Raw genomic sequence first — 24438 nt, forward strand, 5'->3', positions numbered from 1 at the left:
GTTGATGACATAAATCTCATTGGAACCCCTGAAGAGGTCCAAAAGGCAATTGAATATCTAAAGAAAGAATTTGAAATGAAAGACTTTGGAAAGACAAAACTTTGTCTAGGTTAGCAAATTGAACATTTAGCAGACAGAGTTTTTGTCCATCAATCTGCCTACACTGAGAAAATCTTAAAAAGATTTACATGGACAAAGCACATCCATTAAGTACTTCAATGGTTGTTCGATCACTTGAAGTGGAAAAGGATCAGTTTCGACCTCCAGAAGAGGATGAAGAAATTCTTGGTCTTGAAGTACCATATTTCAGTGTTATTGGCGCACTTATGTACCTTGCTAACGCAACTAGGCCTGATATAACATTTTCTATCAATTTGCTAGCAAGGTATAGTTCATCTCCAACGCGAAGGCATTGGAACGGTATCAAACATATTTTGCGATACCTGAAGGGTACTATTGATATGGGTTTGTTTTATACTAACAAAGGTTGCGCAGACCTTATTGGTTATGCAGATGCAAGTTATTTATCAGACCCACATAAAAGCTCGATCTCAGACAGGTTATCTGTTTACACACGGAGGGACTGCTATATCATGGCGATCTACAAAATAGTCCATTGTTGCTACTTCTTCAAATCATGCTGAAATAATAACAATTCATGAAGCAAGTAGAGAATGTGTGTGGTTGAGATCGATGATACAGTTCATCAAAGAAAGATGTGGTCTGGAAAATAATGTTAAAATACCCACAATTATATTCGAAGACAATGTCGCGTGCATAGCTCAATTGAAAGGTGGCTTCATAAAAGGAGACAAAACGAAACACATTTCACCAAAATTATTCTTCACACATGATCTTCAGAAGAATGGTGAAATTGATGTACAACAAGTTCGTTCAAGTGATAATCTTGCAGATTTATTCACAAAGGCATTATCAACATCAACTTTTGAGAAACTAAGGCATAAGCTTGGAATGCGCCGTCTCCAAAATATCAAATGAAGTTTTCATCAGGGGAGTAAAATACGCGCTGCACTCTTTTTCCCTTAACCACGGTTTTTGTCCCACTGGGTTTTCCTGGCAAGGTTTTTAATGAGGCAGCAATCAAGACGTATTACCAGATCTGTGTACTCTTTTTCCTTTATTAGGCTTTTCTCACTGGGTTTTTTTCTAGTAAGGTTTTAACGAGGCACAACATCTATGGATATTGGAAATAACTATGTATATTATCTCTTATAAAATTACTAAGGAGACACATTATACATGGACATTCAAGGGGGAGTGTTATGTATGGATGTATCTATCCAAGTGGAGTCCACCCATTTGGATAGTTGAGCAAGTTAGGCAACAAATTGACACTTATTCATGACTATAAAATGTGCATATTCTATGCAAATGAAGAGGTGAAATAAGATACAGAAATATGAACATTACTTTCTCTTATTTTTCTTAATCTATTTTGTTCTAATTTTCTTCTTCTGAATTATTAATCTAGTCTATTTTACAACAAGAACGACATTGTTTGTCCTGATATTTGTTGGCTGCTATAGCAAAATGTTGTTATAAAGAACATGTAATCCAATATAACATGAAATTTGATTTCAAGGAAAAAACTTGATTGATAGTTGTTATGAAGAGAAGTGGTTGTACTTGGTTGAAATTCAACTTGTAGTGCATGTCTTGTGATTTTAATTATTTTACTGAACCTCCCTCTTTCCAGTTTTTTATTTGGAAATTGGGAATAACACTGGACTAGTTTTGAACCATATGCATCAACTTATTCCTCTCTTCAAAACTATGTTCTTATGTTTTATTAGCTCATAAATTGATTGATATTGCCATCTCTTTCAACTTCTTCAAGAAGATTTTTGCAACCGTAGTTACACCGAGTTTATATACCCTATCGGATCAACCAAATACGCATCAATTGTTTGGGGGATGAAAGGAGGAAACTGGAAACAAGGATGGCTGTGGTGCTGACTGGATTGTCGCAATATGGGGTAAGGCAAAATGCGAAAACCCCGACTTGTTCATATTAAGACATCTTATGAGGCAGGTTTAACAGATGCTCAAGCATTCACATTTGGTATGGTTTAATGCACATCTGAAGTCTGAACTTAAAAACTATCAATTACATCCAACATTCAGAATCAAGAGCCTAAACGCTCTAATACAGTTTCGGTTTATACGAATCCACAATTTTGAAACTAAGCCTCTTGACAACCACTAAAACAAAATGAAGAGTTATAGCTTTCTAGTTTACTACAGTAAGCTATAATTCTAGGAAGATATTATTGCAGACTGAATCAAAGAAACCTATAGGTAACATGTATGTTAGTGACAGTGGATGGAGATATTGTCCTAATGTTTGTCATTTTTGTCTTGTCGATTCCAAGACATGTCACAAGGGAACAAATGTATATAGAGGCAGAATTTATTGAACCAGGGCAGCTTCCCAGCATTCAATGAAAATACAGGAGAAAAAACATTTTGTTGTGTACTCCTGTAGTAATTGCGAAGATTAAGATGAATTTCTTGGTTCCCCATAGTCTTATAGAGTCAGAGAAGCTGCTCAAATTCTCATGACCTGTTCTTTCCAGATTGATATGGAATGACTTGCAGCACTTGGGAAAAGTCAGCTACAGTGAGTGTTTGTACTTAATAACATCCATTGTGTTCAAGTTAAATCTCTGGCAGATATCAGATATGGTCGGCTCACTCAAACCATCATTAGATTCTCCAGATCGAATAAGCTTTTGAAGGTCTTCTGATGGCAATAATACCTGTGAATACCACCGAGTACAAGAACTGCAATTAATATTGATTACACAGGCAACTTCCAAAAGCAGCATAAACAAACCAATGACTCCAACCATTAGCTACAAAATGATCCATCAATAACATGCTTTGCAAACATGGAAGCAAGTATAGAAGGATAAGTGTCACAGATTAGAACAACTCAATAATTGAACGAGAGAGAGAGGAAGTGGCATAAAGAGATACCTAGATTGAAAGTAAGATCAGGTTTTAAGAGTGAAAGTGTGTGGCTGAAACACTCCTAATTTGATGAAGCAGAAAAATGATGCATGGATCTGCCAATTTTTTTTAAACATGCATCTATCTAAATAAAGGTATCGTGCAAGACTCAAGGACAATCATATTACCATTATATCCAACAAGAGAGCGACTAAAGAAAAACTGCTGAAAAGGAAGGAGCAAAGAAAGGAAGACGAGAATTTTTTTGGTAATTGTCCGAGTTAAATGATTCCATAAAGACGGACAAATTAGAATATGATGTACAAAAGATTAATGATGTATGCATCCACCTGCAGAAAGGAAGCAGAAACAAAGGGATACAAGAAAATTTTAATAAATGTCTCAGCTAAGTTCCAAGTGATATCCTACCCATGGGGGACTAAAGCAGTTGTTCGTTCTCTGAGGGTCATCTTTTATATTTGTACTCTTGTCTGTTGTACCTTTATCTGACTCCTGTTGATAGGAGCTGTTTGTAACTAATCGAAGAAGATTTTCACTTCCCTGAAGATCCAAATACGTAAAGGTAATTAGCAACCTAAACAGAAGGAGCTCTTACGAAGAGAAGATAAAATACCGAAGCAACATAGTAAATACAAAAATCAATAATAAGACTGTCTGTAAGGTGTAAGCACATATCGAATTTTAGGGGGCACACATTAAACTTCTAGTACCTTTCAGACTTATTTTTATTTTGTACAATATTGGCCAGGGATAAATTTAATGGGGAATAACATGGTCTATGAGGATCATATAGCCGACCCCCACTTAATTGGAACTGAGAGCATAGTTGTTCATATAGAACAAATTAAACTTCAGGGCTAAATGATTTGAAAGAGTGAAAGGATGGGGAAGAAATGTGACTATACAAAGAGAGTTGTGCAATGAAATGGAATCACATGGACTCTATAAATGTGATCCCAGTATATGAGCATGCACGTGAATATATGTCTAGTTTTGCTACAACAAAGAGGAACTATTTACATCTTTTCACTATAGTAGGCATGGGGCAATTCTCAACATTTTAATCAGTTCAAAATATTTTTCACCTGAAGAGCTCTCCAGTGAGAGTATGTCCGAAATAAGACCCAAAAGAAAGGTATATTAGGCAAGGGTAGCACCTGCATGACATGAAAATAAATTGAGAAAAGCACGAGAATCACAACACTATAAATCAGAGGTACAAGTAAGAAAAAGGTACATCTCAATATGATCAGAAAGAGAAAAACTAAATAAAAGACTAGACATTTCATAAATAGTGTATCAATACCATGAAAAATGATGTCAGTGGAAGCAATGTAGCTGATCCATACAAGTACTTCCTGTGGATGATAGTCCCCCTGGTAATAAAATCATACATTAATATGAAATATATAGAAGGAAAGAGTTTTTGAATTATGTTAGATTACAACACCAAACACCATAGGAAACTATCATCCTTAAAATAGCAAATACTAATTCAGGGTTCAGAAAGAGAAAAGTTGACTGGGTGACTTGGTCGATGTTAAAAGGATTTGTTCCATTGTCCCTTGACATAACTTCAATTAGATTCAAGCCAATGATATAGTCATTAAGAAAACATATAGTCATTTAAGATATTCATGGCCCAGCAACACAAGGAAGTTCTTTTCTGCAAAATAAAATGCATTGTCAAGGATTAGTATCTCAAACAGTGAGATAAGCTTCAGGATCTATTTTGAGATACTGAATCCAGATTCACACAATAAAATAAGAGCTACACGTGTTTGCTGGCAGGAGGATGAATCTGCTCACATTATTGTTCATGTCAAAATCTGAGATGAAAGGAAGTGCCTAAAAGCACTTTTTAACCATCTGACAACGGTAAATGCTTTTGCCTGGCCACCGGAATGAAATTATCATGCATTATTTTATAACCATCTTCATTTGGTCTAGTAGATTATGAATGCACAAAACTCTAACCTTAATCAGAATATGTTCCTCCACAGCAGAAAGAGATTTTAAATCCTAACCAAGTGTGGTCAGGATATTAACTCTTTGGCTGACTTTCAAGCATCTGGTTTTTTCTGCAGTGAATATTTACTAGAAAAGTTGCAGTAGTGCAGAAACCACATAGAAAGAAAGGTGACTTATAGGAAAATGTACGAGTAAACAGAATAGGCTAAAAGAATTGCTTCCTGGTTAAAACATTCAGAAAAAGGATCACAAAATGGAAGATCAGACTAAATTGTTAATTATTGGCAGTGGTGACACAGAGCAAAGCATCTAGGAAGAATTCTCAAAAAAAAAAGTTGAAAAGTAAAAATAATATAGAAATCAAAGTAGGAAAATTATATTGAAGTATTAATAACAAAGTTAGCCAATCGTATTATCAAAGTTCAAGTTGACTTCTTGGATTTTGTTAAGAGAGGTAAGGAGTAGCATTATTAGTATTAACTATTAAGTGTGTCAAACATTTGGGAACACCCAAAGTGCAAAGTGGATCAGATAAATTGGAATAGGAGGATTAACGTTGTTTTCTTTTCTAAGTGGACAGATGATCTTACTGTTCATAGCTTATTAGCTTCTCAAGACAGTAATTATAAATGGTAGAAAACAATGGTAAATATTCTGTTACATGGGATAAATGCCTGCCGAAACAAGAATTCCAGAAACGAGTGATACATGCCTTAGTTTTAAAATATAAGCTATCCTAAATAAAAATAGAAGCTTTTATTGAGTGGTGTAAGAAATATCACGAAAGAGAGCAGGAGAAATAGTCTATTTTTGGCGACTATAGCGGAACCGAAGGAGATTGAACTACAAGACCTCATGAGAAAGGGAAAATATGATGTTTTGGAAAAGGAAAAAAAAACAATAAATGACTTTGTGCAAGGAAGGCGCAAAAAGCAACAAGGAAAATAAGCATTTTATACCCTACCTCGAGGCAATATGACGTAGCCTCCGCCGAACAAGCCGCCCATTTAAACTGTGCAGAAAGAAAAGACAAGATTGGTGCAAACAGATGAATAACATAGAATCTAAAGGTAGAGGTGCTCATCTAATGTGACTTTCCCCTTCCTTTTCGTTTAATCACATGTACACTCAGAGACAACAAGGTATAACATGGTACATAAACTGAAGAAATTCAAGCAACCCTATGGATAAAAAATGTAAAAGATATTTTGAATGTGGATAGAAATTTAATCTTTTTAAAAAGCTTTTCTCCTGGATAAAAAGTGCACCCTGACATCAACTTATCAGAGTGCAAACAGAGATATTGAAGCAAAATTAATTGTTTCCAATTTTATTCAGCAAAAGCACATGAAGCCATCTTTTCTCTAAGTAACTCTGACTCTACAAAGCCATGACATGTCATGAGAACTTGGGAATAAGATTACTTTCATCTGACTATATGACTTTACTCTAAAAGCAAGTCTTTGATCCTCATTACTGATGAATACTACCATTTTCATTTTCTGCTGATCAACCCTGACGATTAAACTGTTAAGTTTACTTGCTCATGTAAAGCTAAAATGAATTAAAATTATCTCTCTGATAAATTTTTCAAAAAAAGTTGGATCTCCATCAAACATTTGTTTAAAATCATGTATCAACGCCCTTTTTTTGCACTCTTTAGTTCATAAAATAGGATCTATAATCATTCAGATTTGTGTACGACTAAAAGGAACACTTGCATTACACAGAAACAATCCTGCACAGCATATATCAAGCTCCAATGATGTAAGGGGTTGTTTGATAGGATGTATTTATCTAATCCTTTGTTTGGTAGCATTTTCAGCCTATGTGTATTAGTCATACATTCTATTCAGTATTACACAGTGTATAACTAATACTACATAGCAATCCATGGTATTTGCAACACAAGAGCTATTAGTACATGGATAGGCAAGGTTAAAGACCAAACTGCCCTTAATACTCCAAACCAAGTAGTGGATAAGAAATAATTCCGCCATAACTAATCCCGACATTAGTAATGCACCATATTCAGTACTATTCTTATACACTGACTAAAAGACAAAAGGGGAGAGAGAGTGGGGGTCCATACCTTGAGGGATAGGTGATGTCGACACGCGTTACCTCCTTAGGAATGGATTTCAAAAAGATCTCCGAAGGCTTAACACGAGAAAGAAGCCACAACCCTAGCCTAACATCACCAATTGTCTATTTAGTTTCAGTATCTTCGCCTACAGCGTTGTACTCCAAGAAAAACTAGAGATTACCCGTGAAGTTTGTTCTTTAAACTTCCTGCAGGCGCTTTTTCCAAATTAGTCCAAGCTTTATTCATCTGAGCGATAATAACAAACATAACAACGATTCCATTACCTCATATTACAATGTAAATTCAGCCAAAAAAAAAGGTGAAGAGGAAAACCTTATCGGAGGCGAAATCAACGACGACTTCGAGATTCGAGCCGGAGGAATTATGAGTAGATTTGGAGGAAATCTTGTTCCAGAGGTCTTTCAATGTAGAAGGAGTATTAGAAGAGTGAGCTTCAGATTGCGATGACTCGATCGATCGGCTGAAACACCAATTCCTTCCCCTGATTGGAAAAACTACTAATCTAGCCTTCATGATTCGTTTCAATGCACGATTTACAACAAAAATGAAGGAAGATTGTTCGATTGATTTATCTTCTGAGGAAACAAAGGCAGTGAGTAATAAGGAGCTGAAAAAACTGGCAAGTTTATAACGGTTTTTGGAGAAATGAAATGAACACTAAATGGAGCACACACCAAAAGTGAAGCTGAGATAAATGAAGCAAGCAGCGGCCGCCCAGACCACTCACCAGAAACAGGCCTTTGGCTACGCGGCTAGACCTAAGGGATCATTTAGTTCATGAGAAGATTTGGTCGGTTATTTAAAAAAAATAATTTTTTGATTACTCTATGATGTATAATTAAAATATATTTTTTAAAATTTCAGTGGTATTGTTTTTCTAATTAATATTTTGATATGATTCGATTAATTTTTGAGTTCTTAAATGTTATTTATGTGCTATAGTAATTAATATAATTTCAATCAATACGCGTAAGGAAAGGCTGACAACAATTGTTCAAAAGTTGCTACCTAACTTTTACTTTTTCTTCCTTACTTTGTTTTTTTTTTACTTTTCTTAGCAACCTTTTTTTTTGACTTTCTTTCATTCTCCCATTTGAAGATTTAATTGAGAATCAATTAAGTCTTCACACTATCATTTCTACTCAATTACTGCAATGTTACGTTTCTGCTAGGCCAATAGAAGATCGACACCATATGAACTTATTACTGTTGATCGACTTTGTAAACTTATCTGCTAGGTTGTCATTAGTGTGAATTTTCTGAATATCCACACTGCCTTTTTCCACCTTCTCACGAACAAAGTGATATTGAACTCGTATGTGTTTTGTCCTTGAATGAAATGTTGGATTCTTTGCAAGATGCAAAGTGCTCTGACTGTTACAAAACAGAGCAACATTCTATTGTTTGTGCCCAAGCTCCTCCAGTAACATCTGCAACCATATTGCCTCTTTGCTAATTTGTGTAGCTGCTACATATTCTGCTTCCGTCGTAGATGTAGCCACGATAGATTGCATTTTGAAACCCAGCTTACAGCTCCTCCAGCAAGAGTAAACACATAACCTGTGGTGGACTTGCTTTTATCAAGATCACCTGCATAATCTGAATCAACATAACCTCTAACAGTAAAGTCTGATCCTCCATAACACATTGCAACATCTGAGGTACCCTTGATATATCTCAGGATCCTCTTAACAATATTCCAATGCTCTCTACCAGGATTAGCCATGTATCGACTAACCACTCTCACTGCTTGTGCAATGTCAGATCTTGTACATACCATGACGAACATTAAACTTCCCACTGATACATACAGTACTCGAGACATCTCCATCCCCTCTGCTTCATTGCTAGGACTCATACTTGAGAATAACTTGAAATTAATAAAAAGTGGAGTAGAAATTGACTTACAGTCTTGCATCTTGAAGCGTCTCAAGATTTTTTTTAAGTAGTTCTTTTGAGAAAGTCAAATCTTCCTATTATTTCTGTCTCGGTGAATTTGCATCCCTAGAATCTTGTTTGTTTGTCCCAAGTCCTTCATTTCAAACTCCCTAACCAACTGTGCCTTTAAATTTGTGAGACGATCTTTGTTGGGGCCTGCTACCAATATGTCATCAACATACAACAGCAAAATAATAAAATCGTCATCACCAAATCACTTGTAATAAACACAAGGATCTGAACTATGTCTGTTGTATCCAAGGATTATAATGAAGGAATCAAATATCTTATACCAACACATCGGCGCCTGTTTGAGACCATATAGAGATTTGTTCAACCGTCAAACCAAGTTCGTTTTTCCCTATTCTACAAAACCTTCTAGTTGGAGTATGTAAATTTCTTCTTCAAGTTCTCTATGAAGAAATACAGTTTTGACATCTAACTGCTCAAGTACAAGACAAATGTAGCACACATCGTCAGGACCACTCGAATTGTTGTGAGTCGAACCACCAAAGAAAATATCTTATTGGATACACCCAACTTCTCCTAGAGTAATTATCGATAAATGACACGAAATATTTTGCTCCTCCTAGGGACTCCACCGGTGCTTATCAGACATCAGAATGGATCAGATCTAATATTTTCTTGCTTTTAGCAGATGAACTGCTAAACTTCAGTCTATTTTGCTTACCGGTAACACAATGCTCACAAAAGGATAGTGAAACATTTTTGAGCCCTAGAAGAAGCTTTTGCTTGGCAAGAATCTTCAAACCTCGTTCCGACATATGACCAAGTTTACGATGCCATATCACCGTTGATTCTTCAAACGAACTTGCTGATGCGATTGACGCTTCTCCTTCTTGGTGTGTTTCACTTGTACGCATATATAGATTTGCAACAAGTTTTTCTACTTTCATCACTACAAGCGCTCCTTTGGATATTTTCATGACTCCACCATGAGTCTTATATGAACATCCATTATCATATAATTTTTTCAAAAACAATAGATTCTTCCTCGAGTCTTTTACATGTTGTACCTCCTGGATAGTGCGTATCGTGCTATCATACATTTTTATTTTGATGGACCCAATACCAATAACATTCAAAGCATGATCGTCTTCCATGAACACAGACCCTCCTGAGATAGGATTATATTGATGGAACCATTCTCTTTGGGAAGTCATATGCCATGTTGCTCCTGTGTCCATGATCCAGATATCAGTGAAATATTTTTTGCCTTCATTATTTGATATTGCTTTACTACATAAAATATTTTCATCATTCGAGGTACTTGCAACGTTCTCTTGAGCATTTGATGACTCAGGGTGTTCACTTTTCTTCTTGAACCGACAATCTTTCTTGAAGTGACCTTTCTTGCCACAGTTGTAAAACTTGATATTCTTCTTACTTCTTGATTGAGATCTACCATGATTGTGACTCCCACTGGGGCCACGTTCCGTTGGTCATCCTCTCACTATCATTAAAGCTTCAGTTTGCTGCGAACTTGCTTGTCTATCTTCTTTATTTTTGCGCCGATTTTCTTCTTCTAAGACAGCGACTGTAATTTCATTAAAAACTAGACTGTCTGTATTATTTGTCAGGTTGATGATGAGTTGATCATACGAGTCAGATAGACTTTGAAGTAGAAGCTTCGCATGTTCAGTCCCCTCTATTTTGCAACTCATTGTTGTAAGTTGCAAAAACAGAGTATCCAAAGTATTGACGTGTTCAGTAACCGACGTGGACTCTGTCATTCGAAGAGTATACAATCTTCTTTTTAAGAAGATTTTATTATGCAAAAATTTGGTCTCATACAATCCCGTAAGAGTATCTCATACTTTCTTCGCCATTCGTTTTTCAGCCACACTAGACAGCACTTGATCAGCTAGTGCCAAGTGTAGATTAACAACTGCATTGCTGTCTATGTCATTCCACTTGCTATCATCAGTGAAGTCAGTGGGTCTGCCTTTAATTGCAGCTAAGCAATTCTCTTTTCTCAACATCGCTCTTATTTTCATTTTCCACAATGAGAAATTAGTCTCATTGAATTTCTCAACGTCAAACTTTGTTGTACTCAACATTGTTATTTGCTTCACACCCTTCTAGATCATTTCTGAATATTTTTGCGAACAATCGTGACAAACTGTACCGCTAACGAAATTTACTGTTCACGTGAATAGTACTTTTCACCGAATTAACTATTCACGAATAGTACCTTCGCATAAAATAGACAGAATAACCGGGGGCTCTGATACCACTGTTGGGGGAGGAAGCACCACAACTAAAGTTTGATATGATAATAAATGATGAAAATAAATTGGACACGAGAATTTTACGTGAAAACCCCTCAAACAAATAGAGGGGGAAAACCACGGGGTAAAAGAATTTTACTATTAAAATATGAGAGTACACTGCTCTCAAATACAAAGAGAAAACAACAATTAACACTCCTCTCTTGTAAAAGGAACAACTCACTAAAGAGCACACTCAAGACTACAATATTTATCTTTGTATATAACTCTCTTTGTATTCTTACTTTTTCTTTTCTTATGGGATAAATTAAATGAGGGAAGAGGACCTCACTTTATAGGAGAAACAAAATGTGTAAAAGATTTTTACGCGTTTTGTGTTTCAATCAAAACGCGTAAGGAAAGGCTGACAACAATTGTTCAAAAGTTGTTGCCTAACTTTTACTTTTTCTTCCTTACTTTGTTTTTTTTTTTTACTTTCTTTCACATTACCTAACTAAACGACCCCTAAGAATTTGGCGCCACCCTCGGAGGACCTAACATTAGGTAAGAAATTAAACTATACATAATGGATCTTTAAAAGAAATTTTACCTGGCTAGCGTTAATTATTTGTAGTCATCTCCGGTATATACTCGTGATGTACATACATTCATGCTAAAATTTGTAAAAATAAAGATAAAAATTAGGATTATTTATTGTGAACTTTGTTGAGATGAGTAAAATCTTTGGTAAATATGTAGTATAATTTCTAACCTAATAGTAAATCTTAAAGGACTAACTAGTAATAAGTACTACAGCAGTTCTCGTTTATGTGACTTTAGTTTTCTTTTATAGTTCGTTTTGAAAATAACAATTTCTTTCTAAATTTGGGAATACTTCAATTTAGATTTACATACAAACTTGTTTTTAATAGAGATTTTCATTTTGAGGCATAAGAAATCTTCACATAACAGATGTGAAAAGAACTTGGTTAAATATTTTAAGGATTGAACAGGTGAGGTGATGTTAAAGTATATGGAATCTGTACACTGGTAAACTGCAAATGCATAAGATCAAACTAAATCATTCTGTCTTTTATGTCCGTCCTGGGACATAGATATTCTAGATACCCCCTTCTATTATGAATCGCCAAAGTCTTCCTACTTCTCCATTGTTACAATCAGATCCGAAAAATGAGAAATCAATCAAGATGGCAATGACATAGAGCCCGTTTGGATGGACTAATAAGTTAGTCAAACCAACTTATAAGTCCTTTTAAGCTTATTGTGGTGTTTGTCTAATGCTAACTTTAAGCCATAAATTTTTTAAAATTAGCCAAAAATAAAAAGTTAGAATTCTTAATTTTTTTTTTAAGTGCTTAAAGCCATTTTTTTTACCATGAAAATTACTTTTATATTTCTTATATTTTAACTAAATTTCCAAACTATCCTTTTTATTCCTTTTTAACCCTAAAATTCACATTATTTTCCCCATTTCTTCGACATAAGCACTTTTATCCAAACACTCAACTGCTTATTTATAAAAATAACTTTCAGCACTTCAAAGTTCTTAAAGCACTTCGTACATAAAAGTTACTTTTTTTAAGCTCATCCAAACGGACTCATAATTGATATTGACTGATAGTCTATTCTAACATTTTTAGAATAAGTAGGGCAATCAACTCAGGCAATGGTAACTTGTTAGGAAGGGCTCCTAAATCTTCCAGTTTCAGTAGCAGAATGTGTTGCCCGATAACAAGAAAATCTCAATAATTAATCAGGTTCATTCATCGTCTGCAATGAAATTGGGAACTTCATCCTGGCATAAATACTCATCACAAAGGGATGCTGATCCCCAGTCCTTCCTAAGCCGTAAAATATCTTCCGTGAAAGTAGAGCCCATTGATCCAATAAACACGTCAGACATAGCACAAATGGTCTTGTCCAGCATAGCTTCCACCTTCGTGAAGGGAAAAAACAGATTGTAAATAAGGGAAGCAAAATCAAGAAAAGCAAAAACATTATGTCCTAATTGCTTGTCACCCTCTATTAATCTTTACAACAATATTTGCTGAACAATGTTCTATGAACAAAGCTAAATGGCCCTTCTCTTTTGCAAATAAATTTTCTTACTCTCTCCGTTTGATTTTGTTTGTCTTACTTTCTTCTTTAGTATGTTCCAAAACGAATATCACTTTTCTATATTTTTAGCAACTCTTTACACTCAACATCCTACATGACATATTTAAAACCAAAGATTCAAAGGACATTTTTGTCCATCTTTAGTTTAAGATCATATGATTCAAAAGTCTTATTTATTTTCTTAAACTTCATGTCGAATCAAACTAAAACAAACAAATTGACACAAAAGAAGTAACATTTACACATACAATTTATGGACAACACAATTGTTAGAAGAAACATGAGGCATCTTGGATATATGACGTTTTTTTTCATAGCCCAGACCCATTGTCAAGGTATTGTCTGCTTTGTCCTGACCTCTCTGGCCAATCTCAAGGCTTTTGGGCGTCGCTATTCTGTCCCTTTGCATTTTAACTCAAAAGTCATCTCAACAGCTGAATCCTAAAGTCGTCCTTATATGACTCCTAACTCTTTCCGTCCTTATATGACTCCTAACTCTTTCCTCCAATTCTAATCTGAGATTTGCCTAAGGCAAGTTCCACAGCAAGTCCAATTCGCACGACAAATTTCACAGCAAAGGAGGTGTGTAACAGCCAGCTGGCTCTGATACAACCTGTCATGGCCTAATCTCCACTGTCAAAGCATTGTCAGATTTAGCCCGATCCCTTGCCGCCTCAAGGCTTGGGCCTCACAATTTTGTCCCCTTAGACTTTGACCCAAAAGACACCTTGATAGTTGAATCATTAACTCGCCCTTATATGACCCTAACTTTTTTCTCCCATTACAATGTAGGATTTGCCCAAGGAAAGTTTCACAACAAACCCCTTTTCGAGTTCAACCGCCAACAATCCGTAAGGTAAAACATACTTGGAACTGCCGTAGGATCCAAGGAATGTTGAACAGGGGAAGAGGGAGTTAGGTAACCTTCCATGGACAGTGAACTAAGGAAGCAACCATTACAATGAGAAGGGTAGGATGACTAGCAAATCAACGGAATCTAAAGAAACAGATCGGGTCTACTCTCATTTTTCTATTGATTAGAGGATGGTTTTCTTGAAACTTACTTTTACCTGCTTGGTTTTAGCAAAAACTTAACAAACACTGAAGCTAAGTCAATCTGTCTAAAGTTGAAGCCAAAGCAATTACGATGTGGAGTTGATCAATTTCTTTTCCAATTTTAGGCTGAAAGCAGACTAAGTAAATTAGATCAGACTCGCTGAACCCTTCCCTAGGTTTAATAGGATGTTCTATTTAACTTCAATCAAGACCAAGTTCGATTCCAATAAGTCAATTTGCTACTTGATAAACTAAGATTAAGAGAAAGCTGGGTCAGATTAATAGTGCAAAGAAGTTCAAGTACTAAAGTGACCAAATGGTTTGCTCCGGCAATTGATACATAAACTAGTATCAGTCTTCTGCATGAATATCTACTAAATGTATTTCCAGGGCTAGACTCTATCTTACCTGACGATCTCCTTCGAGGCCATGTCTGTACAATAAAGCATCCCATTTCTCAGCTGAATTCTGAGCAGGCCTTTTAACAAGTGGCACAGTTTTGCCATTGACAACAACAAGTGACTGAAGTATACCAGTTTCACTTTCTGCAGCATCTGTGGAAAGATAAATTACTGGGGCAGTGGCCCTTTCAACCACACGATTAATACAATCCGCAGCTTGAGGAACAGGATAGAAGCAACTAGTTTTTTTGGCATTGCTATCAAATAGATAAGTAAAGTCAGGCAAGGAACTATGTTACAATAAATCACTTAGATGAGAAACAAACATACCAGAACTTTAAGAAACCATGTCTGCGAAAATGAAGAGCAATAAAGTTCTCTCCCAAGAATGTTTGGATGAAACGCTGGGCAGTGAGCAATATAAGACGACTTGGTTCAATGAGTGTCTTGCATTTGTGCGAAATGGGCCCACCAGGTTGCATTACCCATTTCTTTTCCACATTGGCAAAAAATACATCACCAATTGCAATAACATCATCATCCAAAGAAAACTTTGTCATAATGTCTTGGACAGTCCTTGGCTTCGGGTTCTTGACATCCTCATCCCAAGCAGCTTCGATCTTATTCATAGAAACACCTAATGACTTCAACTTCTTAACATGCTCTTCATCCAGAAAACATGGCTGTGGCTGAGAGAAATAACAAATGAACTTATCTATGTGCATATGACCCTTTTGACTTATTGCAAATTCCTCAAAAGCCACAACCACTTTTCTCCCCAAGCATTTGTTGATATGATCAATATCTAACACACGACGAAATTCATAATCTACTCTTGAGCTAGGAATGATCAAAATGCGGTTAAGCAGAGCAGCAAAAAACATATGCTTTTCCAAACAAATTAAATGGTTTGACATTTGCCCCGAAGCACATATTGCAAACAGAAATTTATCCGGCCTCGGTTTCCACTCAATAGTTCTCCTGTCAGACAATCTATAATCCATCTTCCTACACCTTTGCAAATCACCATAATTATCGAGACTAGGATCAGTAGCATTATCCGATGCATTTAACAAGTTACCTAATTGATGAGACGACAAGAGTGCTTTCTCAATTTGCTTATTCAGTGAAATTTGACTGAGCAAATCCAATTTCAATTCTTCAGACAACACAGAAGAAAATGAGGGCTTTGAAACAAAATTACTAGTGTTGGCGGCAGTAGCGTTCAAGGAATTATCAATCAATGTGCTGTTCAACAGCTTGAAGAGCCCCAGTTGTTGCTGTCTAAGCAGATACAGAGCCCGCAATTCGGACTCTCGCATGCGATTGACGGAGTCATCGTAATTAGCATTCATAACTCCGGTTCCGAATAGGCTATCAACGTCGGTGCTGAAGTAAAGGATGATCATGAAGACTGGAACAATAATTACTAAGAAATAGTACCACTTACTGAAGCTGAAATTGAAGCGGCGACTATTCACGGTTTCGACGTCGTCAATTTGAAATGCCGTACGCACAGGAGATTCGGCAAGGTTGTTTCCGCGTTCTCTTTGCGCGATCAGGTTCTCTTGATCCTCTTCTTCGTCAGAGGGATCTCTCTCCATCATCTTGACAGGAAATCAATGTGCATTGGCAATTTCTGAGAATTTTCAACAGTGCGAAGTGTGTATCTAACACTTGCAGCAACTTTCCGATGGAATTGAGACTGCCGGAATGTGATCGGAGAATAAGAGCAGCGAGTCGGAGCAACGTGTGTGTAGTTAGGGGTCCAAGTGTAAAGTGAACAACATGCATCTTCGTGATTCGGAAAGCTAGGAGGAGGTGTTTGGTTCATGCAATTAATACTCCATTAAAAATCAAACTTCAGAACCAAATATTGTAGTGTCATTTAATTTAGTTACACAGTCAAAAATGCTATAGAAAGTTCATAAAAATGTGTTATTAATAGTTTGGTCTAAAAATATTGTTATTTAAAGAATCAAAAATACTTTTTTTAAGATAAAAATATTATTTTTTAATATTATTTTCTTATTCTTTTATTAGTAAATGTTTATTCTATTTCAATTTGAAAAAAAAATTAACAAATATAAATGTTTTTATTTTGTTAGAATTTTGTAATCATTATCAAAATGAAATTAATGATGGGGTTACTATGATATAAGTTTTTTTTATATATATATATAACTTATATTATAAGTTACAAATATACATATAGTTATTCTATTTTAACTAGTAAATGAGATTAAGAAAAAAAAGACCATCTCCTACTTATTTATTAGGTAAAATGATTTTAAAAGAAAAAAATACGAATAAGTTCTTTAAAAATAATAAGAATTAAAAATAATATTCTTATTAGAAATAAAATGTGTTTAAAAAGAAAACAAATAATATATTTAAAAAAGAAAACAAATAATATATTTATTAGGAAAAAAATGTTTTGACCCATTAAGTAATACTATGAGAATTTTTGACCAAATTATTGCCTAAATATTTTTATTCAATTTCACACTTGTTTGCAATAATGTTAAAGTGATGGGAAAATAAATTACAATCACAAATAAAATATGAAGAAACATAATTTTATTGATAATCATTGTGCTTTTAAATTTTATCTTTATTTTTTTTAATTGTAGTTTTAATCTTATTTATTTATTTGTATTTTGTATTCACACTAATTTCTTTATATACAATCAAAATCATGGATTAACAAACTCCTCCAAGAAAATCACTCAAGGTATACAAACGCATCCAAAAAAATTGGATGATTTCCCATCTTTTTCTTTGGGTCTAACTCAAGATTTTCAATAAAGTGCAGGATCTCTTGCTAAATCTCGAGTAATCAACAAGAAATTAGATCGAAATACCGGAATGACCTAGTGAAAATGCAACAACATGTGCATGCTTTTAGTTTCAAAGATAAGAATAAAAAGATGAGGAAGGAATTGAAGTAACTTGTATAAATTTTAAAGTTCTGATGGTTATGTTTGTATAACTTCAAACGAATTTTTGATATTTACAGCCATTTCTAGTTCTACAGTTGTATTCATATTTGTATAATTTCGAAATTATATATTGCTACCTTGATTGTATACTTATATGTATATTTCGATACTTATTTGTAATTGAATCTGGTATTCAATTCAATAAATTATATACTTATTTTTATATATTTATAAATTTTATAATCTTTCGACTCATACTCAAATTGTCCACTTATTATTTGTATATTTTGATAATTATTTGTATGTTTCGAATCTAGTTTCCAATCCAACAAATTGTATACTTATTTGTATATTTTGATACACATACAAAATTTATAATCTTCTGGCTCATATCCAGAAAGTCTACCAACAGAATTATATTTATACAGAATAGTCTACCAACAGAATTATACCTCCGGAAGTAGCTCATTATACAAATTATACATATCACTTCTTATTTGTTAAGTCATTTTTTTGACATGTTTAATTAGGAAGTTAAATTTATTTTTTCTTGTTTGGTAGAAGTCATATTTGGTAAGAAATTCTAATGAGATATAATTCCGTGATTTATGGGATTGTTTTCCTTTTTCACAACTAAAATTATCGCCCATTTTTCTCAAAAAAAATTAAAAGTCAAATTGTATAAATAATTAAATGCACACAAAATATACAAACAAAAATACTTGAAGCAAAGTTATAGAGCGTAATTAGGCTAATTGTAACTTTGTAGGCTAATTAAACTTTTTCTCTTAGCTAATTATGAGATTTCCTTTTAAAAAAATAGTTCGTCAATTTCAAATATAAAAAGTGAGTTAAATTAAATGGATCTTGAAAAATAATGGCAAATCATCCTGATTGCAAATGAGTTTGTCAAATAAGTTGACAAATTGATGATAGAAATTTAATCTTTAATTTTTAAAATATATGAAACTTAAGTTTTTAAATTTAAGCTTATTTAAAGAGAGTTTGAGCATTAAACTATTAAAATTCGAAGCAAAATTCAAGTGAACTTGTCACACATTAACTACAATTTAGCCAATTTTCATGTATATTTGTCTTTGAATTTTATCTTTTCACTTCAAACACGGACCAAAGTGCAGGCATAATTATCCTCCTTTGAATTATATGTGCACTCTTTATCTTCAATATTTGTAACAAGGGATTAACATTAGGAAATCCACAACCTTCATAAAATCGTAACTTTAATTAAAAATCTCTCAAGTTTAATCTTATCAAAATTATAATTTTAGTTACAAATTGTTTGAAATTAGTGCTGGCTAGCCAGATCAAACATTAAAATCTACTGAATTTTGTGCCTAATTATGTTGGGCGGCCAAGAATTGGATCAGGGCTTATGTTTATTTTAGAATTTACGTGAACGTAATAATATGGGAAAATTAAGTTCATGCCCATAAAAATAAAATAATTACAGACAAATACCTCTTTACAATTCATACCTCCAAAGCATGAGAATCGCGATCAAGATACCGTCGCAGTATCAATATACTGACATGGTATCATTGAGGTTGCTTTAATCCCTAATGATACCACAATAGTATATCTATATACAGTTATGGTATCATTGATGTCTATTTCAATCCTTCAGTTATATATCCATGAAACCACCATATATTGACATGGTATCATTAAGGATCGTTTCATAGAAATGTTGAATGATACCATCATACATACACACACACACATATATATATATATATATATATATATATATGTGTGTGTGTGTGTGTGTATTGCGATGGTATCATAAAGGTTTTCCTAAGTCATTCGGTATTACATGAATGATACTACCACAATATATTCGTATATTATCATGATATTGAAAATTCTTAATGAGGCACTTTTAAAATCCTCAACGATACCATAGCAATATATTGATACCTTATCGGTATCATATAAGATTGAGCTCTTTTTTAAGAAATAAAAATAAAATAATTAAGAGAAAATTAATAAAATCACAATCTTATTTATTAAATTAATTAGTAAATATGTTCTTTGTGATACTCTATCGGTATGTTGATACCATATCGATATAATATAGGAGTGAGCTTAATCCTCTATGATACTCCATTGGTATATTGATATCCTATCGGTATCATTTAGGGTGGGGATTAACTCAGCATAGCGCCAACGCGCGAATTTAAAAATAATTAAAGGGGGTATAGAGGTATTAGTTTGGGCCGAATGGGTACCAAAAGAAATTATTTTGGGATGAGGTATGGGGTGATAAATAATTTGTTTAAAGGGTCTATTTTGTGTAGATTTTCCAAATAATATTTTCACATACCTTAATACACACACCACACACACACATACACATACACTAGTAAATATCATATGGTAACTTCAAATAAGTAATTTATAAATTTTAATTCATAGATCTATCTCGAGTTATTAAGCACACACGAGACCATTCGACGAGACAAAACTCAGTAATTTTTGCAGTGCCTTTATATTTATATTTAAAAAATATAATATATTTAAATAATTTACTCACAACTCAATAATCTACTTTTCTAATCTTAACAATATACTAGTTTCAATCCTGCCCACGAAAGAAAGCAACAAACTTGAGGTCTCTACCAATAAGGGTTATGGTAGAGTGATAAGTACTCCTTCATCCTTATCTTGAGGTCTTAGGTTCAAGTCTCCTTGAATATGAAGTCTCTTTTGTCAGAAAACACTTTACTCTTCTGAGACTTATCAAACTCCAATAGATATTTAATTCATGGACATAATGAGAATGCCTTTTCCTAAATTTATTGAAGAAAAGGTAAGATAGTAGTCTCTTTTGTCAGGAAGACTCTTCAATGGGACTTATCAAACTCGAATGTAGATAATTTATTCATGGACATGATGAGAATGCCTTTTCCTAAACTTATTGAAGAAGAGGTAAGAGAGTAAAGGAAAAGGTCCATACAACATGAGGAGAAATTAAGCCTAAGATAGAAATAGGAGTTGGCTAGGGAAAATGAGTGGGTTGGGAGTTAGGAAGGAAAAATGATTAAATAGTATTAATAAACAATTAAACATCATCATGTTGTCCATAACTATACATTAGGTGGAAAATAAATCATATTAAAAAACAGAAGTCTGGGGATGGACAAGGATTTCTTTTTGACTTTCTTCCCCCTCCAAACATCATGCCACACATTACGTTTGGACTTAGTTCGGCGCTAAATCAAAATTTTCAATATAAGAATCGATAAATATATAACATAAAAAATTTAATCTATTTATATCGTGAAATTTTTCGACAAAGAAATGTCAATCTCCTCTCTCCTAGAACAAGAATAGCTCTCAACAGAAATGTATTATGTTGTGAGTTAAGTCAGCATCAGAGTTAATTAAAAGAGGTCACAAGAATTTGTAAATTAATTTTTGAAGTTGGATAAAATAGTACATTCACTTCTCTCTTTCGTCAAAAACATGTTCAAACTGATCTCTGACATTTTGGAGCAAGGAATTTATGAGGCTCATGTAACTGGAATTTCTTTTCTAAATAAAAAAGAGTCAATATTTCTACTTGAAATATAATTACATATTATATAATAGCAGTCGAACTTACATTTGAACTGATTTATATTATGTTATATAGGATGTATGTATTTACTTATTTAATTTTATTTAAATTTAAATATTTACTTGTATACACATAAATTTAAAGAACATAAATATTAGATGAAATCAAATTAAGGAGCATGTTTATGTATCATGTCTTTCTTAAAATAATACAATTACTTTTTTTTTTTTATTCTTTGAGATTATATACAATAAAAAAACTCATATTCTATAGTCATTTATAAATTTATTTTTAGTTTATATGTTTTTGTTATAAAAGATCTTTATTTTACGTGTAAAGTTTTTTAAAAAATCATTTTCTCTTATTCAACCTCACTATTCATTCCTCAAGTTCAAGTAAAAGTGTGCAACTAAAGTTGAAATATAAAAATATCAAATTTGATATGAAAATTATTTTCGTAATCCAGTAACCAAACGATCCATTCAGGCACCCACATTTCATTAACTTGAAACAGAAATTTGGACACTATTTCTCTTTTAGTTGATGGTTGTTGTAAGTCGTTAAACTTTCAAACCTAACGTTTGATATTATGTATTTGGTATGTAAATATTTTTTTATTTTTAATTAAAAATCTCAAAATTAAATATTAATATATATTTTTGATAAAGATCAATTTTCCTTTAAATTAGTCGGAATTTTAAAATAGATAGAAGGAGAAAAAAAGAAGAGAGGTTCACAATCATGATCTGAGTTAGGGATGAACATGATATGATAGTATCGAATTATCATATCAAATTGAAACGTGTAAGATGTTAGTATGTTGTGTTTTTTGGGGGGATGCTTTTTAATTTGTGTAATTGATTAATAAAAAAAATTATAGTTATTAAAATAAAATAACTATGATTATCAATTTGTTGGTGTAAAATCATATGGTACCATATCCATTCCTGGCCGGAGTCTATTTGTTTGAAGTTTGAAATGTTATTCGTCGTTTAATACGCCGTAGCAGCCACAGTGACTACTGAGTGACTTTTTTTTCCTCCTTGTCTGTCAATTTCTTCAACTCTTTCTTCTTCTTCTACACTTTTTCTTCCTTTCCAAATTAGACCAATTTTTTGTCTTCTTCAAACCTCAACTTCTATACATACATACCACTATCTTTATTCCCACCTCAACTACACATCAATAAATTTCCATCTTCATCTTTTTCCTTTCTACTCTTTTTTTTTCTTTTCATTTCTGGGTTTTTTTCCTGAATCCCAAAACTCTGACACTTTATTTTGTTGGGTTTTCCCCTTGAGAAGATTTTGCTTTCTGTGACACATCCTATTTGAATCTCAAAAATCTTCCTTTATTCCTTTTTGTTAATTTGAACAATTTTTCAAAGTCTGCAGATCCAACAAAAGGAAGAATATTAATAGCTCAGCTGGTAGAGTAGATGAACTTTCATCTTGTCTGGTAAAGACGTTCTTAAAAATTCCTAAGGATTTGGTAATCCAGAATTGACATTCAACTTTCTGGATTAGCTCAGTTTTCTAAAAATGGCAGATGCTTCGCAAATCAATGGTAAACTAGACGATCCAAGTATGATTGAGCTGACTGGGAAAATACTAGTGGTGGCAGTCATAGTTCTCTTTCTTGTAGTGATGTTGGTTTTCTTTCTCCACCTTTACTCAAAATGGTTCTGGAACCAACGCCGGCAAGCAGACAACAACCCCAACCCCACCACACGGCAGCGGCGCCTCCGCCTCCGCCGCTTCGACTTTTCTCCAGGTCATGAAGAAGTTAATGTTACATCTGTTCTCAAAAGGGGACTTGACCCTTTTCTTCTTAAAACAATTCCCGTAGTTTTATTCAATTCTGAAGAATTCAAAGATGGATTGGAATGTGCTGTTTGTCTATGCGATGTGTGTGATGGTGAAATGGCAAGAATTTTGCCTAAATGCAATCATGGTTTTCATGTCGATTGCATTGATATGTGGTTTCAATCTCATTCTACTTGCCCACTTTGTCGAAACCCAGTCATGTCACAAGAATCATCAACAGTAGAAGAAGAGGATTTAGCGGCTAATTCAATAGAGGTACCAAATTTCCCAACTAATGTCTTGTTTTGGGGAAATGAGACTCAAGTGAGCACAATGGGTCCAAGTAATTTGGAGGATTCTTTACAAGGTACTAATTCTTCTCAGTCACCTTGTCCACCACCACAACCAGCACTAGCACCATCATCGTCTTCGTTGTCGTTGGTTTCATTGGTAATTGATATTCCAAGGCAGATTAATGAAGTAGTAGAAGAAGAAGATAAATCTCCAATGCCGACAAGATTGAGGTCTTTGAAAAGGCTCTTGAGTCGGGATAGGAGGGTTAATCCTTCTAGTCCAAGAATTGTAGATGTAGAACAAGGAGACAGATGAGGTTTTTGACACTTTCCATTGTCAAACGGACGGGTTGAGTGGGATATGAATTGGTCAAAAATGATTCCGGCCAAACTGCTAGTGAATATATATTGTACAAGTATAAACAACAATGTAGTGGGCTTTTTGATTGAGAATGAAACAATCTGTCTTCTCTTCCAGTAGAGTATTTTGTTGAAAAATATCATGCATTTTTTGTTGCAGAAATAATCAAACCAATATTGGTTACATTAGTTAGGCAAAGCAAGTCTTAAAGTTATTTTTTAAACTTTTCAAAGTGTTTGACGAATAAAAAAAAGGTAAGATTTATCAAAAGAAATCAAAAATTAAAAGTTCGGTTCTCCTGTTTTATCCTTTTCAACTTAAAAGTCTTTTTTGGCTTTAAAATCACTTTTCTTAAGCCAATTGAAACAGGCTCTTACATTGGTGAGAGTTGAAAATAGGTCAAATGCTGTCAGAATCTTTTTTAACTAAGTTTTGATTTAGCTAAATTATTATACAGTAGATATTAAGAAGGCTATATCAACCAAACAAATTTCATTTATGCATTTGAAATCTGGCTTGTTTTAATTAAATATCTAATACATGTTTTTATTAGACATTTTTAGTTCAAATTTTAAAATTATTTTGTTGCATGTTTTTTAATGTTTATTACATAGATAAGT

At 33.8% G+C, this 24438-nt stretch overlaps 3 protein-coding genes across 3 annotated transcripts; 1 reads left to right on the top strand and 2 right to left on the bottom strand.

The window, feature by feature from the left end:
* Positions 1–2073: 2073 nt before the first annotated feature.
* LOC129898706 (uncharacterized protein C23H3.12c) lies at positions 2074–7762 on the bottom strand. The gene is made up of 8 exons (XM_055973350.1): positions 7385–7762; positions 7233–7297; positions 7058–7156; positions 5930–5977; positions 4301–4370; positions 4080–4151; positions 3403–3534; positions 2074–2780 (listed from the first exon to the last, which is right to left on the bottom strand). Exons 1-8 carry the CDS (start codon positions 7583–7585, stop codon positions 2637–2639), a joined length of 831 nt encoding a protein of 276 aa, XP_055829325.1. The 5' UTR covers positions 7586–7762; the 3' UTR covers positions 2074–2636.
* Positions 7763–12862: 5100 nt separating this feature from the next.
* Positions 12863–16521, bottom strand: LOC129900783 (O-fucosyltransferase 36-like). The gene is made up of 3 exons (XM_055975828.1): positions 15168–16521; positions 14845–15094; positions 12863–13198 (listed from the first exon to the last, which is right to left on the bottom strand). The coding sequence occupies exons 1-3, from the start codon at positions 16442–16444 to the stop codon at positions 13022–13024; spliced, it is 1704 nt and encodes a 567-aa protein (XP_055831803.1). The 5' UTR covers positions 16445–16521; the 3' UTR covers positions 12863–13021.
* Positions 16522–22201: 5680 nt separating this feature from the next.
* Positions 22202–24016, top strand: LOC129899900 (RING-H2 finger protein ATL3-like). Its single transcript, XM_055974899.1, has one exon. The coding sequence runs from the start codon at positions 22901–22903 to the stop codon at positions 23771–23773; it is 873 nt and encodes a 290-aa protein (XP_055830874.1). The 5' UTR covers positions 22202–22900; the 3' UTR covers positions 23774–24016.
* The last annotated feature ends 422 nt before the right edge of the window (positions 24017–24438 follow it).

The sequence above is a fragment of the Solanum dulcamara genome, chromosome 8, assembly GCF_947179165.1.
Source record: "Solanum dulcamara chromosome 8, daSolDulc1.2, whole genome shotgun sequence".
Classification (NCBI taxonomy): domain Eukaryota; kingdom Viridiplantae; phylum Streptophyta; class Magnoliopsida; order Solanales; family Solanaceae; genus Solanum; species Solanum dulcamara.